Source organism: Pholcus phalangioides, unplaced genomic scaffold (genome assembly GCF_987345545.1).
Source record: "Pholcus phalangioides strain wild (caught in Gottingen) unplaced genomic scaffold, Ppha-v1.0 ptg000012l_1, whole genome shotgun sequence".
Classification (NCBI taxonomy): Eukaryota; Metazoa; Arthropoda; class Arachnida; order Araneae; family Pholcidae; genus Pholcus; species Pholcus phalangioides.
The window spans coordinates 6,306,206-6,326,426 of NW_028301605.1; the positions used below are offsets into that span (position 1 = coordinate 6,306,206).

At 36.2% G+C, this 20,221-nt stretch overlaps 1 protein-coding gene across 1 annotated transcript in view; it reads right to left on the reverse strand.

Moving 5' to 3' along the window:
* Window positions 1-455: 455 nt before the first annotated feature.
* Window positions 456-20,221, reverse strand: part of LOC149079228 (uncharacterized) — a 45,085-nt gene continuing 25,319 nt past the window's right edge. The window contains exons 3-4 of the mRNA XM_089240420.1: window positions 3,065-3,144; window positions 456-848 (exon numbers count right to left, since the gene is read on the reverse strand). Of these exons, the coding sequence (XP_089096546.1) occupies window positions 456-848; window positions 3,065-3,144 (473 nt within the window). The remainder of the gene's footprint in view (window positions 849-3,064; window positions 3,145-20,221) is intronic.

The window sequence follows — 20,221 nt, forward strand, 5'->3', positions numbered from 1 at the left end:
TCATCCATGAGAGATCATCATCGGGCAAAAATTTGAACCTAATTGCTGCGGTTATACGTCTTTTTTCTGATATTGAGTCGTTTATCTCGACCTGAAAGGTCCGAAAAGATACATATATACCCAAGAAAATGATTATGATCGAGGGGTAGCTCCTATTTACCATTTTGAAAAACAGCCCTTCATGCTAAATTTTATCAAAAGCTCGACTGTAATCTAAAAGAGCTGGCTGCGACAGAGTAATCTTTACAATATTTAGCTGGTTGAAGGCATTCGATCACCCTAACGAGCTGATGGTAGCAAAACTGCGTGATCCAATGGAAGCGGGTTCTTCAAGTACTCTCTCACTACTTGATTTATTCGCTGCCGATGTTCTGAAGTGGAAATGTCATTTGTAGAGAACTGGTGTTTTAGATCCACTGAAAATCCACTCTCTGCACGTTCTCAAACATCAGTCGCTATGGATCGCTTGGAGAATCAAAGTGACTCTCTTCCATTTTTCTTTTATAAATATCGTACACGCACCCATCTTCTGGCTTAGCTTCCATGACACATTCATCGAACCTCTGGTTTAGGAAATTCTTGATAATTCGTTTCGTCTTTTCTTCTGTTGTACGCTGAGTGAAAATATGGATCTGATGGTTTTCTGAAACAATTTTCTGTACCTGTTCTTCTCTTACCTTTTCTTTGAGGAAGTATGGAAGCGCTAGTGGATTATGTCTTCTAAGTTTCGTAGAACTTGCTGCTTTGACGCATGCCAGCACCTCATTCGTGATCCTCTCCAACTGGGTTTCCACCACTTCTGCTGATTCCAACTGTGGAATCAGTACAACTATGCTTTGAAGTGAATGCTTTAGATATAGTAATTACCCCATTTTATTCATAAAAATTTTTTCTGTGCTTAAAAATTATACAATACAGTGCAAGATGGTTTTATCATTGAAGTTGCAATTTTAATAATTGATGATCAGAAAATCTTTAAAATCTTCATGAATACATCTGAAACAATGTAATTTTGTTCGGCAAAGTAAAGCAAATAAAAATTTACTGATAGGCGGCGCTGTATTTGTAAAAACGGGATATCTGTTCGCAGAATGGAAACAATAGTCAGTCAGGACAAAATATACAATTAATATCGAAAGTTTCATAATTCATGGGAGACATCACAAAAACGAAGTCACAAAACAAGTTCGACTGACACAAGAAATTTTCAGTGTGTGTCCACCGTGTTCTGCAACGACTTGGAAGTGTGAAACTGCGTGTTAGACAATATTCTGTAAAAAGAAAGGGAAGCAACACTGCTCAGCACTGCGGAGGGAGGCTTTGTTTCCTCGTTACCCGTCACAGTGGAGGCGTTGTATATATTTTGTATATATTTTGCATTTAGATCATTCTCGAATGTCAACTTCATCTTCTTACATGCCCCGCAATTCTTCTCACTTCTTTTAAAATCCCCAGCTTAGGTCTCCAGCCATTATGTGCCACTGGGCGCACGTGCAATTTTTCTCCATGGTCATGGGGTTCAGCTATAAATTTTTAGTCAAATGGCTTGTCCGTTACATCGACTTGTCTTTATAGGGAGAACGACGCGAGTGGTTTGATACTTGCGAGCTCGGGGCAAAGAGGTCACCAATATCAATCTTTGCTAATTTTTCCGACACAATCTTGCCTTTTTTGAGGTAACGGAAGTAAGTTTCTTTGCATCAGTCCGGGGTTGTGAGCAGTTCTATCTATCAATCTATCTGCGTGTTCGACAACAGATCAGAGTGTGCAGGTGGCAATGCTGTGGATGCGATGTGACTGAGATACCCCTCCGCAGATCGCCACCAGATCTTTTGCAAAACACACAGTCTGATCGGTTGTATTTTGCGTTTCGTTCTCGTATCAGACCGGGGTGGATAACATTTCTTGTGTAAATCGTAGGCACAGTGGAAGCTGGATATAATAATATTCTGCTGGTTAAAAAATATCGTTGTAAATAGGTTATCACACACATTAGGTCTCATATTTCTGTCTTTGCATTTTTTTGCATATTTTGCAATTTTTACACGATAGAGCATATTTTCACAATTTTAAGGCATATTTTGCATATTTCAAAGTTTTTGACAAAAAATAAATTTCTGCTTCGGTATTCTAATGCCGCTTCAGACTGGTTTTTGCGGTTCCTGCCTCTGACGAGAGAACTCTTAGGGCTAGGATTTTCATGCACTAAAAATGGAACGTCATTGCTGATTGGTAAAAAATCCTGAAATTCAGGTTTTTCGACCAATCAGCAATGCCATTGAATTTTTGGAGCATAAAAAAACTAGTCCTTCAAGAATACTGCTGTGTGGTTGTAAACAGTAATCATTTGAATCGATGTCGGTGATGGCAACTCGTGGGGAAAATTGGCTAAAATTGGTAAATGGGAGCTAAAAATTAAAGTAATGATAAAAAGTCTTCAGCGTTTTTTTGAAATTTTGAGAGTTTTATCAATTAAATAATTATTTATTTCTTTATTCTAATTTTGTGCAATGATTTTCTAAAGCTAAATACCGTACTTGGGTAGATATTTTTACCTATAGATGGCAGCCAATTAATTCTGAATTTGTAGGGAAAAACTTGCTGTAAAAGGAAATTTTGTTTGGATGAGATGAGTTAGGCTTGTATTACACTATAAAACTTTGATAAAAATTCTTTTATAAAACTTGAAAAATCTAACCAATAAACACATCTGTTACTTTCGAGCGAACTTAACTAATTCGCCTATTGGTTGCATTTTTCAAATTTTATAAACGAACTTTTATAAAACTTTTATAGTGTATTCCCAGCCTTAGTAAAACGAAGAATTTTTGTTCATATAATAAGTAATAGTGCAAAATAATTTAGACAGCATCAGCACTTGTCATGATCATATTATTTTGCTAAAACCAACGTTTTCCCAGATTGGAATGAAACATTTTTAGGACATATTTTTCGTTTTATAGGACATATTTACTGTTTTTTAAGAGCATAAATTTATATTTTATTTTTATAGAACATATTTTAGAAGTTTTGGAGGATAAAATTCTATAGTAAAGCAATTTACCGCACACCACTGTTGCGTGCTACACAGAAAAAGGTAGGGTGTGGAACCGCCGTTGTTAAACACCCTCGAAACAACATAAACTGATGAGGAATTTAAAAACATATTGGGGGATAATTTTGCGTGAAATGTAAAAAAAATAACAGTTTCGAATCTCGTAAAAAGGGAACAGTTGTATTAGTTTGAACAGCTTTGTAGCAGTTTCGAAATCTCCTACAAAAACTATCGTTATAAAGGGATTTATCGTGATAATGTGATTTGTTGCACGTAGAAGAGTTCAACATTAGACTATAACGTGGGGGTTCTCAACCTATAGGTCACGACCCCAAACTTTTGTCGCAAGGCCTCCGAGATGGGTCGTTCAAATCCATTTACAGGCATGGGCTCTTGAGCTATGGATTCCGACCAAACTTGATTCGAAGGGCGTCAGAGATTGGTCGTACAAATACACTTACTGAAAGAGTTTTTTTCACCTTTGGGTCACACACAACTAAAATTTGATTCGCAGGAGCCTCCTAGAAGGGTCGATCGAAGTCTGGTTCTGTGGAAGAAACAGTTGAGTTTGTGGAGAAGGATAACAACAAATACGAAGCGATGGTGGGGAGAAACAAGTAATAATGTTCAGTCAGTTGAACCAAAGGGGATCAAAGAGACTGCGGCTGAAACAGCGGTCAGCCTCACACGCTTAAGAAAGCAAAGAACTTGGCTGACAGAACTGTGCTATGTATGTATGTTTTTTTTGGTCGCTTAAAAAAAAATTAAGAACCCTTGCTATATTCGGTCCTAAACAAGGTGGTAGAAAAAAATCATTCAGGGGGATTCATCGTTATATCGATTATCGCTGTAGCAAGGTTTCACTGTATTCGTTTTGTGTGATGTTTCCATGAATTATGAAATCTAGCGATGTTAATCGAATTGTGCACCGGCTGACTTGTTTCCATCCTGCGAGCGGATTTCCCATGTGTCACGAGTAAAGCACCACCTATCGGTAAATTTTCAAGTATTTTCTCTTTTTTCCCTTCTCCGAAAATGATGGCATTTCTTCGAGAGCATTCATACTAAAAAGTATCGTCACAGGATTACAACGGAGAAAATAATTCAATCATCAATTTTCACGCATAGTTAGAAAAACTGATGGCAGATGGCAGCACTATAACAATTATTACACTGAAACAAACTTCACGTTAGGTTCACAACACATTAATATCAGCACGGCTGAGGTATTCTTCGACACCCCTCCCCCCCCCCCCCGCTATCTCTTCGTTGAGACAGGAGGCGGCCTAAGATCTTGTTAGGAATTTCGGAAGAGGAGTAATCATACAAATTTTCAAGCCATTCTAACCTGTGGTTCTTATTTAACAGCATTTCGAAATCGCAACTTTAATTACAACCACTCCGTACTTATACGCTTGAAGTATTCTCAATACGTTATAATGTCTGTATAGAAAATGTATTTACCTCGAGTAAATTGCATTATCTTCATAAGTTATCCACAGAATTTAAACACCCCAGACATTGCTATTATCCATAAGAAATAAATTCTTTAAATGACACGTAATTTCCATTCAAATTGAAACCAACGGTTAAACCCCCAACAAAAACGGAACATTATTCCCACTGAATATCGGAAATTTTATTCCAAAACAAACGCGAAATATTCAAACAAAACTAATTAAACGTTAAAATATGAAACTACACGCAAAGAGGTACCTAGATTTTGTGGAATTTCATACCCAATAACTTTCTTAGACATTAACATTACAAATGTATAACGTGTAATAACCTTTAAATTGCACATTTTCCCGTTACTTCTTCTTCTTTTTTAAATATTACAGACCATAGTTAGAATACAGGAATGTTTCCCCCAGAACGGAAGTCATGATTCTTTTCCAGAAAGTTCTGCAGATAGTAATATCGGAATCCAATACACACACAGACAGAAGCGGAAGAAAGGTGTTCTATGTACACATACGGATGGCGCCTAGGAAATATTCAGTAATGATCCAGCTGGGGATTTACTGTATGAATCTCACGGATTCGCGTTTCCTACGTGTGTGTGTGTGTGTGTATCCGTAAATTTTGCGGAAATAATATATGTACAGAAAAAGTCTTTTGTTAATAGATATCGATCAAAGTGATGACGTAAGGTGTGCAGCATTCAGGAACAGTTGACAGATATTCAGAACACGTATACGTTATAAAATCCTTTTTTTTTTTGGAATTCTGCAACATAATAATAAAAACTAAGGTAATAATCTAGAGTGCGGGAATGTCTGAATATACTGGATTGCGCTGGGAATAGCATTTTATACGACTGGTTCTTCGGTCGATGTACTGAGAAAACACGTTGTGGTAGTGGTGGTGGTGGTGCCAAGGCGCCAATAAAAAACCGTTTGTCGATTCTTGTACTTCCTGTATGACTTGTATGATTTGCATTTCGTGTGGGGTTTGAAAAAAATCTCGGCTCTATGGGAGGTTTTTATTGCCTGTCATAAAAAGGGGCGCCCTTTGATGACAAAAACAAACACATGACCTTACTTTGGATGTTGTTATGGGTGCACGTGATCTTAAAGATCGTGTAGAAAAATTGCGATGTACGGAATGGTTTTAAATAACATGGAATGTGACGAAGGCACACGAAACGTATATTTTTGCAATTAAATTTGGAGGGAAAGGGGAAAAAGAAAGAAGGAGAGAGAGATATTAAGTAGGGTTTACTTAGAAAAAAAATTCGCTGTATAAGAGCATCAAAAATGTCGGTTCGCAACTCAAAAACATCGGAAACAAGAATCGTCGGAAAGTGGCTGCACATATATTCAGGTCTAAAACATTTGAAATTCACGCATATATGCAAATAAAATAACCTACTAAATTTTTTGCTCCGAAGTCAGATGGCGTACCACTTCATATACACGTAACAGGCGTTCCTTACACACCAACTACGCACCGCACATTCCGACCCGCACCGATTCGTTAGAAGTTTCTCAGAGGAATATTTATTTAGTTGCATGTGCTGTGTAATAGTAGTAGTAGTAGAGCACTTTTGCATCTCCAGGTAGAGCAAATTGCATTTTGATCAATAAAATTGATAAAAATTGCTGAGGGAGACAATAGGTGTTTACAAAGACGAATATTAACGAAAATGCAGCAGTTCGGAAGTACAGTGTAAATTTTATTCACTCAAAAGCGATTTAATTAGAGGCGACTGGCGGTACGCAAAATATGCGAAGTTGATTGTCCATGACCCACACGAACATTACGTACGCTCTACTCTCATGGGAACAGTCAGAGTTAGCCACATCATTATCAAGCCGACGGATCTAAAACTTTCATGGGCAAATTGCTGTAGTTCGACGTATGGATTACTTAATATCGGAAGCCACGCACGCACTATGATTGTTACACGCCATAGTGCAGTAGGTCTAACATGAGTACCTAGATTCAGGTAAAAGGTCCATGCCAACTGCCGTGGACAACAACGTCGACGTCAGCTATCTCATATAGCACCCCGTTAAAAAGTCTCGCCACAGAGAGCAACAGTCCTACAAACAGTACAAATATTCAGTCATTACACTTCCCTCACTTCACTTCTGAGATATAGATGGCAGCACTAAAAATCATACACAACGCTAGAAACGCACTCAGACTGTTAGGTACACATACTTACACTTCCGGCACAACTCACTAGGTAGTAAATTGCCCATGGCTGAGTTGTGCTCGGCTTGAAAAAAGAAATATCTCACATGGCAGCAATAGACAAGCGTCAACGCAACAAAACGCTCAGTGATTTAAGGGCAGCGTACCAAAACGTGCAAGCACTAACAGCATACAAAACAACCTCCTCGGTTTTGGGGAATACAAGAGATCATCTAATGAGATCCAACCTCAAGTATCTTTAATTCAATTGCTCTTGCTTCAATTAATCAATTGTTCTCATATCATGTACTCCGGTTATGAGATTCGGAAGCAGTAATATTACACCCTATTCACAATGTGAAACGTATATGACGTATCTATTTAGCAACAGTTACTATTGTCATTAATAAAAAAGAAAAGAAAAACACGTGAATTGATATTACAAACTGCGTTCTATAAGAGTAAAATCATAAGAAATAAAGAAATATAGGTAGAGCAAAAAATAATGTTACGATTTGTAGGCGATAGATAGCGCGATTTGTTCGATGGCTCTCAGAAATATCGAAATCGGTTCTTGCTGGTTTCGGTTTATCGGATAGAGATGTTATTGGTGAGAACATTCTAGAAAGTCCCGCCCCTCCGTATGGTGGCGCCGCCGACTAGGAAACTGTAAGATAGAATTTGTAGAATTTCTCGAAGTTTCTGTCCGGGTTATAAATACCGTGGCGCTCGCAAGATGGAGACTCAGAGACACTGAGAGAGGCTAGACAGGCACAAGGAGATTCAGTCAGATGTGTTTGACCGTTGAGAGAAAGTTGTTAGCTCTCTGATTAGCCTGTAAATACGTGTAAATTGCTGTTCTGTAAATAAATCTGTGTTTGTCCGTCGAACCGCTTCTTGTTTTGCAATCTCGAAATCTTGTGGAAAATTATCCGGAACAATAATTATTCCTTTTGGGAAATATCTCCCCTTATATGACATGTGATATTCCCATCTGCCAAACTACTCTTTGAAGTAAGTAGAAGGAATTTTCTGTCTTAGTGCACCTGAGCTGAAACAAAAAAGTAACGGCAGCATCTTCATTAAAATTTCTGCTATGGAGCTTCTCCCTCAACGTCGAAAACAGCCAAATATCACGTGGTGAGAGATCCGGACTTTAAGCTTGTTGTGACATGATGGTTTTGCTAAGGGGCCGTTCAAGTATTACGTCAGCAAATGTTTAGCCATTTTTGACCCCCCCCCCTTGTCAGCAAAATTTCGTCAGCACTGCCCCCACCTCCTAACGTAAATTGGTGGGATCAGAGACGTACGCGGAAGGGGGCATAGGGTTGCTCGTGTGCCTACCCCACACACGAAAAACAAAATTTTTAATGCGAAAGATATTTAAAAAAATAAACAAAATTTGGAAAGAAAAAAACATTGTATGTTATTACAATCGATTTCTGTTAATTTCAATGCTATTGGGAGGGTAAGAAAAAATTTCGGTTTTAAGAAATTCATTGCGACCCACCCTTTAAGCCAAATATGGTAAACTCTTGACCCGAAGACCAATTGTGGCTCTGAAGGTTATCTGATGTGGCTTGTCCCCCCAAACCTAATTTTGTAAAAATGAACACAATTCCAGAGCATTTAAGTGGCCCGTGGCACATTTCAGATCACTGAAGTAGGATTCAAAGATAACTTTCACATTCAAAGATCACTTAAGTAACCCGCGACACAGTTCCAGAACACTTCAACGATCCGTGGCACATTTAGAGATTCCTTGAGTTACATGTGGCACAGTTTTAGAGCATTTAAGCGGCCCCCAGTGCGGTTCTACATCACTCAAGTTACAGAACATTCCCAGATTACTTTAGTGATCCATAGCATAATTACGGATAATGCGGCCGGACGCATTTCCAGAGCACTTGAACGATCCGTGAAACATTTAGAGATCACTAAATTGGCTCTGTAGGGTACTCTGATAAGTCTCCTAACTCCCCCAATAGGGAGAATGTTAGTTCTGGTGCCCAATAACTATCTAAAGGTTTTCCATTTTTGGAGTACCGAATAAGATGCCATTAAGAATATTTTACATCTTCATAAAGGAAGATGACGTCAGCATCATCCAAACCCCCCTCCCCCTTGTCATCAAAAGTCACAAAATCGGGGGAAACCCCTCCCCCATCGATGCTGACGAAATATTTGAATGCCCTGTAACAAGAAAAGGTACCAAGGTAACGTCTTCGAAAAGTTTTGAAAAAATTACCGCTTATTCTAATCATTTAAATATGCACACAAATATAAAAAAAAAATCCGGCGGAATTATAATGGATCACTCATAAACAAGTTTTAAATATTAATATTTTGAACGCCAATAGAGTATTTAAAAGTCCAACAACCCCGTAGAGTCTTAACGCAGAAACACATTGCACTGACGTGACGTGATTATCATATAATGTCAGAGACGTAGGGGATTCTGATTCGTGGAAAACTTGTGACGTGGAAATTATGATGCGTGCAATTCCACGTCACATAATTTAGAGGAATCAGAATTCTCAATGTCTCTGACATTACGTGAAATCACGTCACATCAGTGTAGTGTGTTTCGGCCTTTAGAGTGACGTCAGTTAAACAACACATAATGAACAGGTACACTTACCAGACAAAGAAAAAAAAATTTTTTTTTTCTCGCTTAGTATCTTAGGCCGAGATTACACTATAAAAGTTTTGTAAAATCTCTTTGATAAAACTTGAAAAATTCAAACAATAAGATCACTGGTTGCATTTGCTCGAATGTAACCTATGGGCGTATTGGTTAAATTTTTCAAGTTTTATAAAAGATCTTTTATCAAACATTTATGGTGTAATCCCGGCCTTAGAGGATGGTGGAAATAAATTTTTATAGACATCGCCAGGAAGCACGAGAGGCGATGAATAGCCAACTGTTGTGTCATTGATAACAATATTTCGTGGCTTTAAAAATTGCTTTCCGCAGCGAATTTGTTTGTTTTCATGTGTTCCTGTGTGTGAGAAAAATGTGCAGTAGCGGCCTCGTGATGTAGCGTAAAATGTTCTACCGATTCACGACGCTTCGATATGTGTTGCCACAAACTTTTCATCACTGAGACGTAACACGTAATTGCAATATGTGAAATCATGCCACAATCCCCATCTCATAGTCTGGATCTTGCACCATATGATTTCTATCTATTTCCGATGTTTAAGGAGAAACTTCGTGTGGGGATTATTACTCAATTCAGCGTATGGTTCACTGAGACAGCTTCCAGAAAAAGCCTTCTCTACCTGCCTTGAAAAGTAGATTAAACACATTGCATGTGATCCGAGGGAAGATACAATGAAAAGGAATTAATTTTTTCTGTAGCTATATTTCTTTATTTTTTTATGATTTTATTCTTTCATGGAACGCACCTTGTATATTACCGTTGAAGCATTATCAGTAGAGTTCGGAACATACGCTCGTAAAAAGTAGTCAATAAACGCTGAAATGCATTGAAAAAATGCTGAGAGATCGAAAGTATGTGCGGAAAATGAAAACAAGTCCATTGAGTATAACATGCCGAAATATAGAACTGAAAAATATACGAAAAAAAGATGCATTTAATAGTTTCAAAAAATGAGAAGAAAAATTCATAGCATTGTGGAAATATGCATTTAAAAATACCGAAACACGCATAAAAAAAAATTTTCGAGTTGTCCCGAAGGGTATTTATAAGTATCCATAATAAAAATATACGTGAAATGAAAGAAAAACATGCATTTAAAATGCTGAAGTTTCCCTGAAAATGAAAAAAAATTGCGCAAAAATGACAAACATATATATTAAAAGCACTAACGTATGGCCTAACATAGGATAAAAGTAAAATATGCATCACAACTAATAAATATGAGCAAAAAATGAAGGACGTGCTTCTGGAAGTGAAAAAATATTCATTTGAAAATGCTTAAAAATGACAATACTTAATAGCGAAGTTTTTTCTTGGAAAAATTGTAGAAATTTGATGAAAGTTAGAAATGTGTGACCTCACGGATATTAGTACAGTGCGATTAATCCAAAAATGCTAAATATTAGGCACTTATTCTAAAATGTTTTCTGCTTATGCTTATTCTATGCTTTTATATGCGCTAATTACGAAAAATGCATATAAATTCGAATCCCATTATAACGAACGCCTAGAGACGGGAGGAATCACTTCGTCAAAACGAAATTTCGTTATAAAGAAATTCCAAGTTACTTAGTATTGTTCCTATGTAAACTTGTTTGGGGGGGGGATTAGAAAAGTGTTCGTTAAGACGAGATTTTCGCTATAATGGTATTCGTTAAAACGGGATTCGACTGTACATATGCAATTGCATATGCACTTATGTGTTTGCGTATAATCCGGGCTCTCTATTCATTAGTTACATCCCGTACGTAATACCTATAATTACTTTATGTTTCCAATATCGGAGAGGAAAAACGAAAAAAGAAATTCAGAAACGATAATTGGATTATTATCAAACCAGGGAATAATTTGGCGTAATTCTTAATGTTAAGCCTGAAACAGATCAAATTGCACGAAAATGTCAGACGGAAATCTACATTTATTTTTCAATTCCTCTTATGTTATTAAATAACGAAGGAAAAAAAAAAATCTGAACTAATCATGGTTCAATGTTTACTCGAAGAAATTGGACTTTGATTTTGAGAGCAATAATTTTTTTCCCGTGTTTTTAGGATTCCTTTTTTCTTAACTGACTTGATTATTTCTCGAGCGCATCTCAGGTAGAAAACTTCTCAAGGGATGGCAAACAAGAACAACAACAGCAAGCCAAGAAACAAACTGAAATAATGAATGTCTCGCTCATTTTCAAGACGATATTATGAGATATGCTTATACAGAGAGCAATATTTCGTTCGATCCTATCTTGTGAAGTTTCTTTCGTTAATCTCTCTTGGGAGCAACACTGCTTGTTACTTCGTATAAATTAATTTTCAGTTTTCGTTTTTTCCGTGAAACAACGGCATGGCACGTGGAAATATGTAATTGTGCTTACGTGTACTCGTGTATACAAGGTGTCCTGTAAGTAGCGATTCGGGCTTTGTCTTATTATCCGTTCGTTGTAAAGGTAGAGTTCTTATACTGGGTGTTTAAAAATTCGCACACATCATAGTTTCTGAATATGTTTTTTTAAAATAATTTGACTAATTAAGGGGGTTGGTGAACGATCTTGGCTTCCCATGATTTGCTATGGAAAAATTTGACTTCATTTTGAGGAACATTTAAAAATTTTCTATTCACTTCAAACACCCAATTTTGTTTTCTCAAATACTATGGATATTTTAATACAATTTAACATGAGTATTTAGGATTTAATTGTTGGTTTTTTTTCTCGAATTTCAACTTCAACATTTTAAAAAATCAGCAAAATTTAACTATATCTTGTGCCACAAAAATTTTTCAATAAAAAATCTTCGTGTTAAGGTATGTAACGCTACAGGGTGATTCAGAAAATATGGAGAACAACTTTAAGAGGTGATAGTACACCCCCAATACAAACAATTGTCATCAGAGAATGCATGAGTCTAACATGAAACGCAATCGCTAGCGCGTTTCGAAACGGCCGTTGCCGCAAACGTTAAAACGGCATTTCTGTTGAAATTTATCGGCAGAAAAAGAACACCATGCATGCAAATGTAACTGGGGAAGAAGAAGAAACCGTATGTGTGCATATCTGCGTCACAACCTTGTACGACCTGCATAAGACCGAGAAGCAAGAAAGGATGCCGTTTCGCACAGCTGCTGATGCAAGCGCGCAAATTTATTCGGATTGAGCAACCACCTGTGAATAAAACGCTCACCGTACATTCGTGCTGCCCATGTGGTACTTCCGTTTGCAGCTCCGTGAATGAAATACATGTCTGCTTTTTTTCAGAATTACTAAAGTGTGCCATTATCACGTAGGTTATAACTGTTACAGCGGTTGCACGCTGGAATAACTTCACAGGCCTGGCGTCCGCGCCTTTTATTCACTGCGACGCAGATTTTCATACGGTTTCTTCTTCCCCGGGTTATATTTGGATACATGGTGCTCTTATTCCCCCGATAAATTTCAACAAGGATGCCGTTTTAAAGTTTGCGGAGCGGTCGTTTCGAAACGTGCTAGCATGTTTGCGTTTCATGTGAGACTGCATTCTTTGATGGTTTTTCCCATCTTTTCTGGATCACCCTGTATAGTGTTGAGAGATCACACACAAAGTTTCATTTTCTGGAAGAAATGTTCCTTCTCTAACAAAAATTTTAGTTTTGAGAAAAGAGCATTTTAGTGGAAAACATTAGCATATACAGGTGTCCTGGAAGTGAAGTTTATTTCATCAACCGACCATCGTAGAGGTATGATTCTAGTTTGAAAAATGCTTAACAGGTGTTGAAAAAATACCCTGTACCAGATTTGAGAGTGAAAATACAGTGTATAACGAAAAAAAAAAAAAAATCAAAATTTTCAATGCTTCCCCTCCCTGTGCTTCAACTTCCAACTTTAGAAAGTTGTCGTCCTGACAAGACAAAATCAGAATCAATCTTGTCTATCGTGATGACTAGTACGTGGTAAAGTCTCGCTATGAACAGAATATATGTATGTGGCATGCTAAAAATCCATAAAGACACCTGTACTGAAATTTTTTGAAATTTCTAGATTATTCTAGGCTTGGTAATCCCTTGATCCGCTTGCTAAGTGACATAAAATATTTAACTTAAAAAAAAAGCAGCGCTCATGGATGAAATTTTTTAAAGAATCAAACAAACCACTAAAACTTCATATACATTTACAAGGAAAACGAGTGAATTGATATCAGTGGACACGTTAATAACTAAGCAAGGTTGTTGCTCTGTCTCTCTTTTCCTGATGTATTTTGAATCAAAAATTGAAGAAAAGTTGAGAAATAACAGCATAAAAGCAACAGACAGCGCTTCTTTCCCTCATTTATGCTGTTCTTTACAAACTTTCTCCGATTCCTTTTTATTCAAGTAGCTCAGTGAATATTGCAGTTAAAAACGTGGACTTTTTCGTTGGCCTCAAGGGAGACACAGACCAATCCTCTGGTTGGAATTTTTAGCATACGGAGACTATAAAACGTTAATTTCTGTAACTTTTATGTATACGACCCCTCATATCAATTTTGAGATACTGCATGTCATTTGAAATTTTTTTTGTAATTAATAGTACACTTCTAATGTTCACGGCTGTATCGATAGTCCTGTAGACAAACAACTTGAATCGTCCTGTATACATTTTCAATGCATGCACTTCGGTTTAGTTTGATGCATTTATAATTTGGAAATCTGATGAATAGTAAAGCGCCATAGAACCTCTAGTGGCATCGCAAAGACGTACCTAACAAATTTAAACATGAAATCTACAAATAAGGCAGTCGCGTAAACTCAAATTAAATTTGTGTCATTTATACACTATTTACCATCGTGTTTTTTTTTTCCTGTCTTCATTCGTCCCAAAATAATTAGAGAATACTCATTACCGGTATTAAATAGCAGGGTATTCAATGTATTCTCTCAATCGACTGAAATAAATGCGATCGAACCAATTTTATTTCGGAAATTCAAAGATCTCCATTTCAATTGCTGAAAAATTTCAGAAAATGAATGCTACAGATATTTGATGCGAATAAAGTCCAAATAGACCTCGTCGAATTTTCTATCAAGCTTTTTGATGTTATAACAAACAAACCTCGATTTTGAAAGATCCTGAGGAAGTAATTTCAATTAAATGCTCCCTCTGATATACATGGAAGAAGAAGAAACTTTACGCGCGTCGATGGATGATAAATAACAAAAAAAACATCGATTCGGATTGGAAATTTTGTTCCAACTAATTATCATTAAATTAGTCAGTACTTAGATTCAAGACTTGTTGAAATAGCTATCAAGAATAATAAGTAACTTTAATGCTGTAAGTAAAATGAGATTAAAACTTGTTTTTTAATTAAATATAATGGAACATTTGATATTTGAATGCTTAGGTTAGTTGTAGCTTCAGTTAATTATTAAGTATCTAATTAACGAAGCGTTTGCGTCGGCATGAAGATTGATATCAAATTACAAGTTTGAGTTGATCTTCAAACTCACGAATTTAATTCGCACTTCAAAGATCTGAAATTTGCAGGTTCGGTTTTCTTGTACAGATGTGACTTGATACTTCCTAGAAATTACAAGTTCAATTTGTTCTTCTAAGTTGTGCAAGTTCAATGCTTTCCTGAAAGTCAGGATTAAATCCTAAAATTTTAAACATAAGGGAAAGTGCTCAAATACCGTCCCCCCAAGCAAAATAATTAATTCTGAAAATTTGTTTAGAGTGGAAAATAATTTTGAAACGATAAATAAATAAATAAATTAATGTATGTAACGTTACATGTGATAAATCGGTAATTATACATAAAAAAACTGTTATTAGGCAAACTCACTAACCGTCTTGATATATTTGATAAATTTATCACTTTTACGGGCGACTATGCATAATACCCAAGTGTCGTTGGTAAATTTTATAAATACTTTACATTTATCGCCTTTATCTGTGATTATACATACCCTAGTGCAGCGCTTATCAACTTTTATCAGTCCAAGGACCAGTAAAATAACTGAGACAATTCGACGGACTTTTAACTTGCAGCATGAGTAGCGTGACCATACGCCCCGTATTTTACGGAACATTCCTGTGCTTTTTGTTCGTTCCGATTTCATGCAATTGCCCCGTTTTTTTCAACGAAGCTCATTCGAATTTGTAATCTTTACTTAAAATGATGAAAGAAGATAACTTTCATGACATATAAATTATACTATGTGATTATATACTAAAAATATAAATACTCATATTAGGTGTTGCATATTTTGTTACGTTGAATGTTTTTTTTTCAAATGAAATACATTTCAATTCAAAGCTAGTCCCCGTAGTCTTTCAACTGATTCATGATTTTCAGCGATTTCAATAACAATTGATGATTTTGTCGACTAATGGCAATGGTTGTGGTGATTTTAGCATTGCGCCGTATTTTGCCGTACCTAGGGTCACAGTTTCCCGTTACGAAAGTGGTCCTCTGTAATGATGAATGCTTTTGTGTCCATGAAATACATTTTACTTAGATTTCCAGCCGTCTCTTAATTCCCGACTCTTCAGCAATTTTAGCAAATTTGTCATAAATTTCATTTTTCGGTTTTAATTTACATCATATTTTATATTGCGATTTCCTGCATTTCTTCAATTAGATATGGTTACTCTAATGCCCTAAAAACATGTTTTAGTTACTTAGAACTATATATAAAATAACCAACTGTGCCTTTAGTTATAGACCATAGGTCAAGAACCGCTATCCTAGAGTAATTGGTGAATTTGATAAATATAAAAAGAAATATTACTAATGAGTCTAGTATGAGTGATGGATATAATCGGACCCCGATATAATAATAACAAATTTCATGATCGTGCCCCGATACAATGATAAATTTTAAAATCGTACCCGATATAATAGTAAAAAATCCCACTATCATAACCTAATATACTGATAATATATTTTACCGTCGTACCTCGATGTAATTATGAAATATATATATATACTGTACATGGTAATTCATAAATGTATTGTATCTAGTACATTTTTTCATTTTTACCAACGACGCGACGCTTCGATATTATGTATAATCGCCAGTAAAAGTTATAAATTTAGGGAAATTTATCAACCTTATCAAATCTCTTGGTAAGTATCGATAATTACAGCTTATTACGTATAATAAACGCATTTATCACATTTATCGTAACATCTATGTATATAAAATTGATTTTCTGTATATATAAATATAAATCTGCAATTTTAGATCTATCGTCGCCAAATTTTGCATATATACTAAACAGGGCCCGAATTGAACGATTGGCCTCTTAAAATGTACGTCATAGCTGGGCAAATGCCCGAAATGGGCAAAATACTGTCGGGCAACAATGGTTCCTATTCCTCAAAAATCCGTTTCGGAATGTTTACTTTGGTTTCCGTAGCTTCCCTAGAAATGCGTTTTGGACATGCATATTCCTTCACAATGGTTTGCCACTTCTTTAATACACCTAGTATTATGTACTGTAGTTTATGTCTTTATAATAGTTTGTCACTTTTTAAATCCTCCCACAAATTGAAGAAAAACCCGGGCAGCGCTGGGTATTATAGCGCTGGTATATACTAAATTTGGTTTAAAAATTATTGATCATTGGTCATTATTACTGTGTGGAATATGATAGATACTTAATTACGAAGAATTTATGATTTTTATAAGCACCAAACTATATATAGGTTTATGGGAAATTTACCATGCATTGTTGAGAATACCAAAGTTAAATTTTAGAGAAAAATATTGAAAAAAATTGGAAATTAACGCTTGAATTCTTCGAAACATACTTATCCTCTTTATTATCCAAAAATGTTTCCGAGTTTGAAAGTTTTAAAGAGAACCAAACAATACGAAAAGTTCCTTCATACTTTTTGGGAAAAAAAAATAGCTACGATGATATTTTCGGTCCAAAATTACCAATTTCGTATTCATTGAGATCAATTTTATTTTATTTTCCATCTTCTTCAAAGAAATAAGTCAAGTAAGAGTAAGTAAGTCACTTACTAACGTAAGATACCTTCGAGTGTGAACCATGTTTTCTTCCCTTCCGTAATATCTTATCCCCCTTTCTTATACCTTTAAGGAAAGTACGTAAATAAGTTTCATAAGGAAAAATTTTTTATTTGTTTTCCTTTTTTCATCTTTATTTTACATCTTTTTTTCTTATATTTGTTCCGGTTCACTGGAAATAATGAGTTTGCTCAAGTCATTTCTTTTTTATCATTTCTTATAAAAAAAAAAAAATGAAGAACGTAAGGAAAAAGTAGAGAAATATATAAGTCGATCAACAGACTCTAAATTAATATTGATTTTTTTTTGGAGGCTCCTCATTAAAAAATATCGTATTTAGCGGTTTTTCTGAGAAAGATAAGAAAATATAAATATTTTTGTATTTGAAATATTTTTAGTTAAGAGTTCACGGTGTTCAGCAAAGTTACTAAATTCATGGAGAACGCGTCCACCTAAGCGATCTTTCTTATCCAGAATAATACAGGGTGATTGTAATTAAAGTTATCGTACTCTGAATAGTTTTTCCCTCAAAAACTGCTTATCAGAAGACAGCCATTTTTTTTAGGATATCGTAATGAGACCACGTAGGACAGATTTACGTTACATAAAATGTAGTTCAATTTTCGACAATCAGATGAAAAAGTGGCGCTTTTTAATTGAATTTTCTTTCTTCATATAACGTATATACCGAGTTTAAATGGAATACACACGTCCTCCAGAACGGGTGCTACATAGGTCGGATTAGTGATAGTATACTGAGGCGTTTTACTTTGGTCTAAGCAGTGTGAGTATACTGAAATTATTCCGACCTATGCAGCGTATGTTCTGGTAGGCGTATTCCATTGAAACCTAGTATATATGCTATGTGGACCATGGGGAAATATAAAATGCAATAAAAAAGCGCCACTTCTTCACCTGGTGGTCGAAAATTGAGTTATATATTTTTTTATATATGCTTTTTTATTGCTTTTGGAGCTCCAAAACTACTCGCACCTCAACCTCTCTCCTCCATGGCATCATTAAGATATCCTAAAAATTTGGCTGCATTCGGATAAACAGTTTTTGAGTAAAAACTATTCAGACACAGGAAATTTAATTTCAATCAGTCTGTAGATATATTCGATTCGTCCAAAGTTCATGTGATGTTTATAGTTACTCGTATGAAAGTTAATTAGCGTAATAAAGTGACGTGTATTCATGCGGAATAATGTTGTTGGCTTGATGAGTATAAATAAGATGGTTGAGATTTTGGATTTCGAATGAGCTATAATACAGCCTAATTTTGGTAATCAGACGTATTTGATTCCTTCAGGAAACTACCCGTATTTGAATCTTTTTCATGAAACTTAACGTCAGTACGCGTGCGTTTACAGTGATTTTGCCAATCAGACAAACTATTTCTTAGCCATATCAGAGTAAACGTTTGGTAAACTGGTGAGTTGTTTCGCGGCATCGGCGATTCAACAATGGTTATAGAGAGCAGTAGTTCCCAAACTTCTTGTGAACTATTTTTATAGTTGTGGCTCTAGTGCTTCTTCGCCCCACTCACTATTACCAGCTGCCTTTCATAACCACCGCCCTTAGCTTTAGCCATCGCATTTGATCGTCTCTCCGCTCAGAATTGTTTTTTCCTTCATCAGACGAGATATTGCCGATTTGGGAAAAACTGATTTCCCAGATGTGCCTTGCAAACCCATCGTGTATGTCAGAGGTGTTACTCAATCATTGTTTACTAGATGCTTTCATAATCATCGTTCACCAGTGACTTCATTAAGCCATCGTTTACAGCCTACATACCCATCTTTTAACAGTATCACATCTTTTATACCCCCAGTAGCACACTATATCGTTAGTGTGCTACTGGGGTAGTGTGACCACGGAAAGATGAGCTCTGCCCGTGTATGACCTTCATCGCGAAAAGAGAGGGTGGGGAGAAATGGGAATGGTGAGAATTCCAGCAGCAATCCTAGAGGATGCTTGGTTTCTTTTTTGCCTCCACTTATTCCCTCTGAAGAATGAACCCTCTCTTTTCGTCATGAAGGTCATACCACAAGCCCACCTTTCGGTGGTCTTAATATACTTGGACATCATTTTACCGATAACCATGACCATGACTAAGTTATGTTGAGCGCCAGATCAGTATTAATTTTACTATAGATCTACATCTTCTTCATCTTTGGGATCACTATTGGCATGATCCTATTACCGATAACATGCAAATGATGAGTGCTATAATTTAAATCGAAATCGGGTATAGTTTGTTTCCAAATTTGATACATGTTGGCATACATCAGTACCCTAGGCTCCGTGCGACGCCCCTAAAAGCCATGACGCACATTTTGAGAACAACTGTTATAAAACATTTGATGAATTTAATGTTTTATTTACTCAAAAGATGAAACATATCGACACGACTTGGCGTTGTCGATATACTGTCGATGGCGTTTTGTAGCGAAAATCCTTGGCTGAAGTTGGTTTTCTGTGGCGTTCCGAATTTCGAGGCACAAATGCGAGCCGATGTCCCCGTTGAAAAGTCCCGCCACAGAGAACGACAGGCCTATAACGATACCATTAATCAATCATTACACTTCACTCATAGTTACAAAAAGGAAAGGCAGATGGCAGCACTACACATAACAACAGAAACAAACTTGATGGCAGATTCACTGCACGTACATACATTCACAATCCAACTGATACCAATTCGTCAGAAGTTCTGCAGAGGAATATGGAAGGTGGGGTGCGTGTGTAGTTTATAATTGTAGTAGCGAAAATCATGTTTTTACACATATTACGTGCTGCTGCCGTCTATACTCTGGATCAAAAAACAGAAACCGTCTAATTTATTGAATGCTTTTTTCGGAGTATA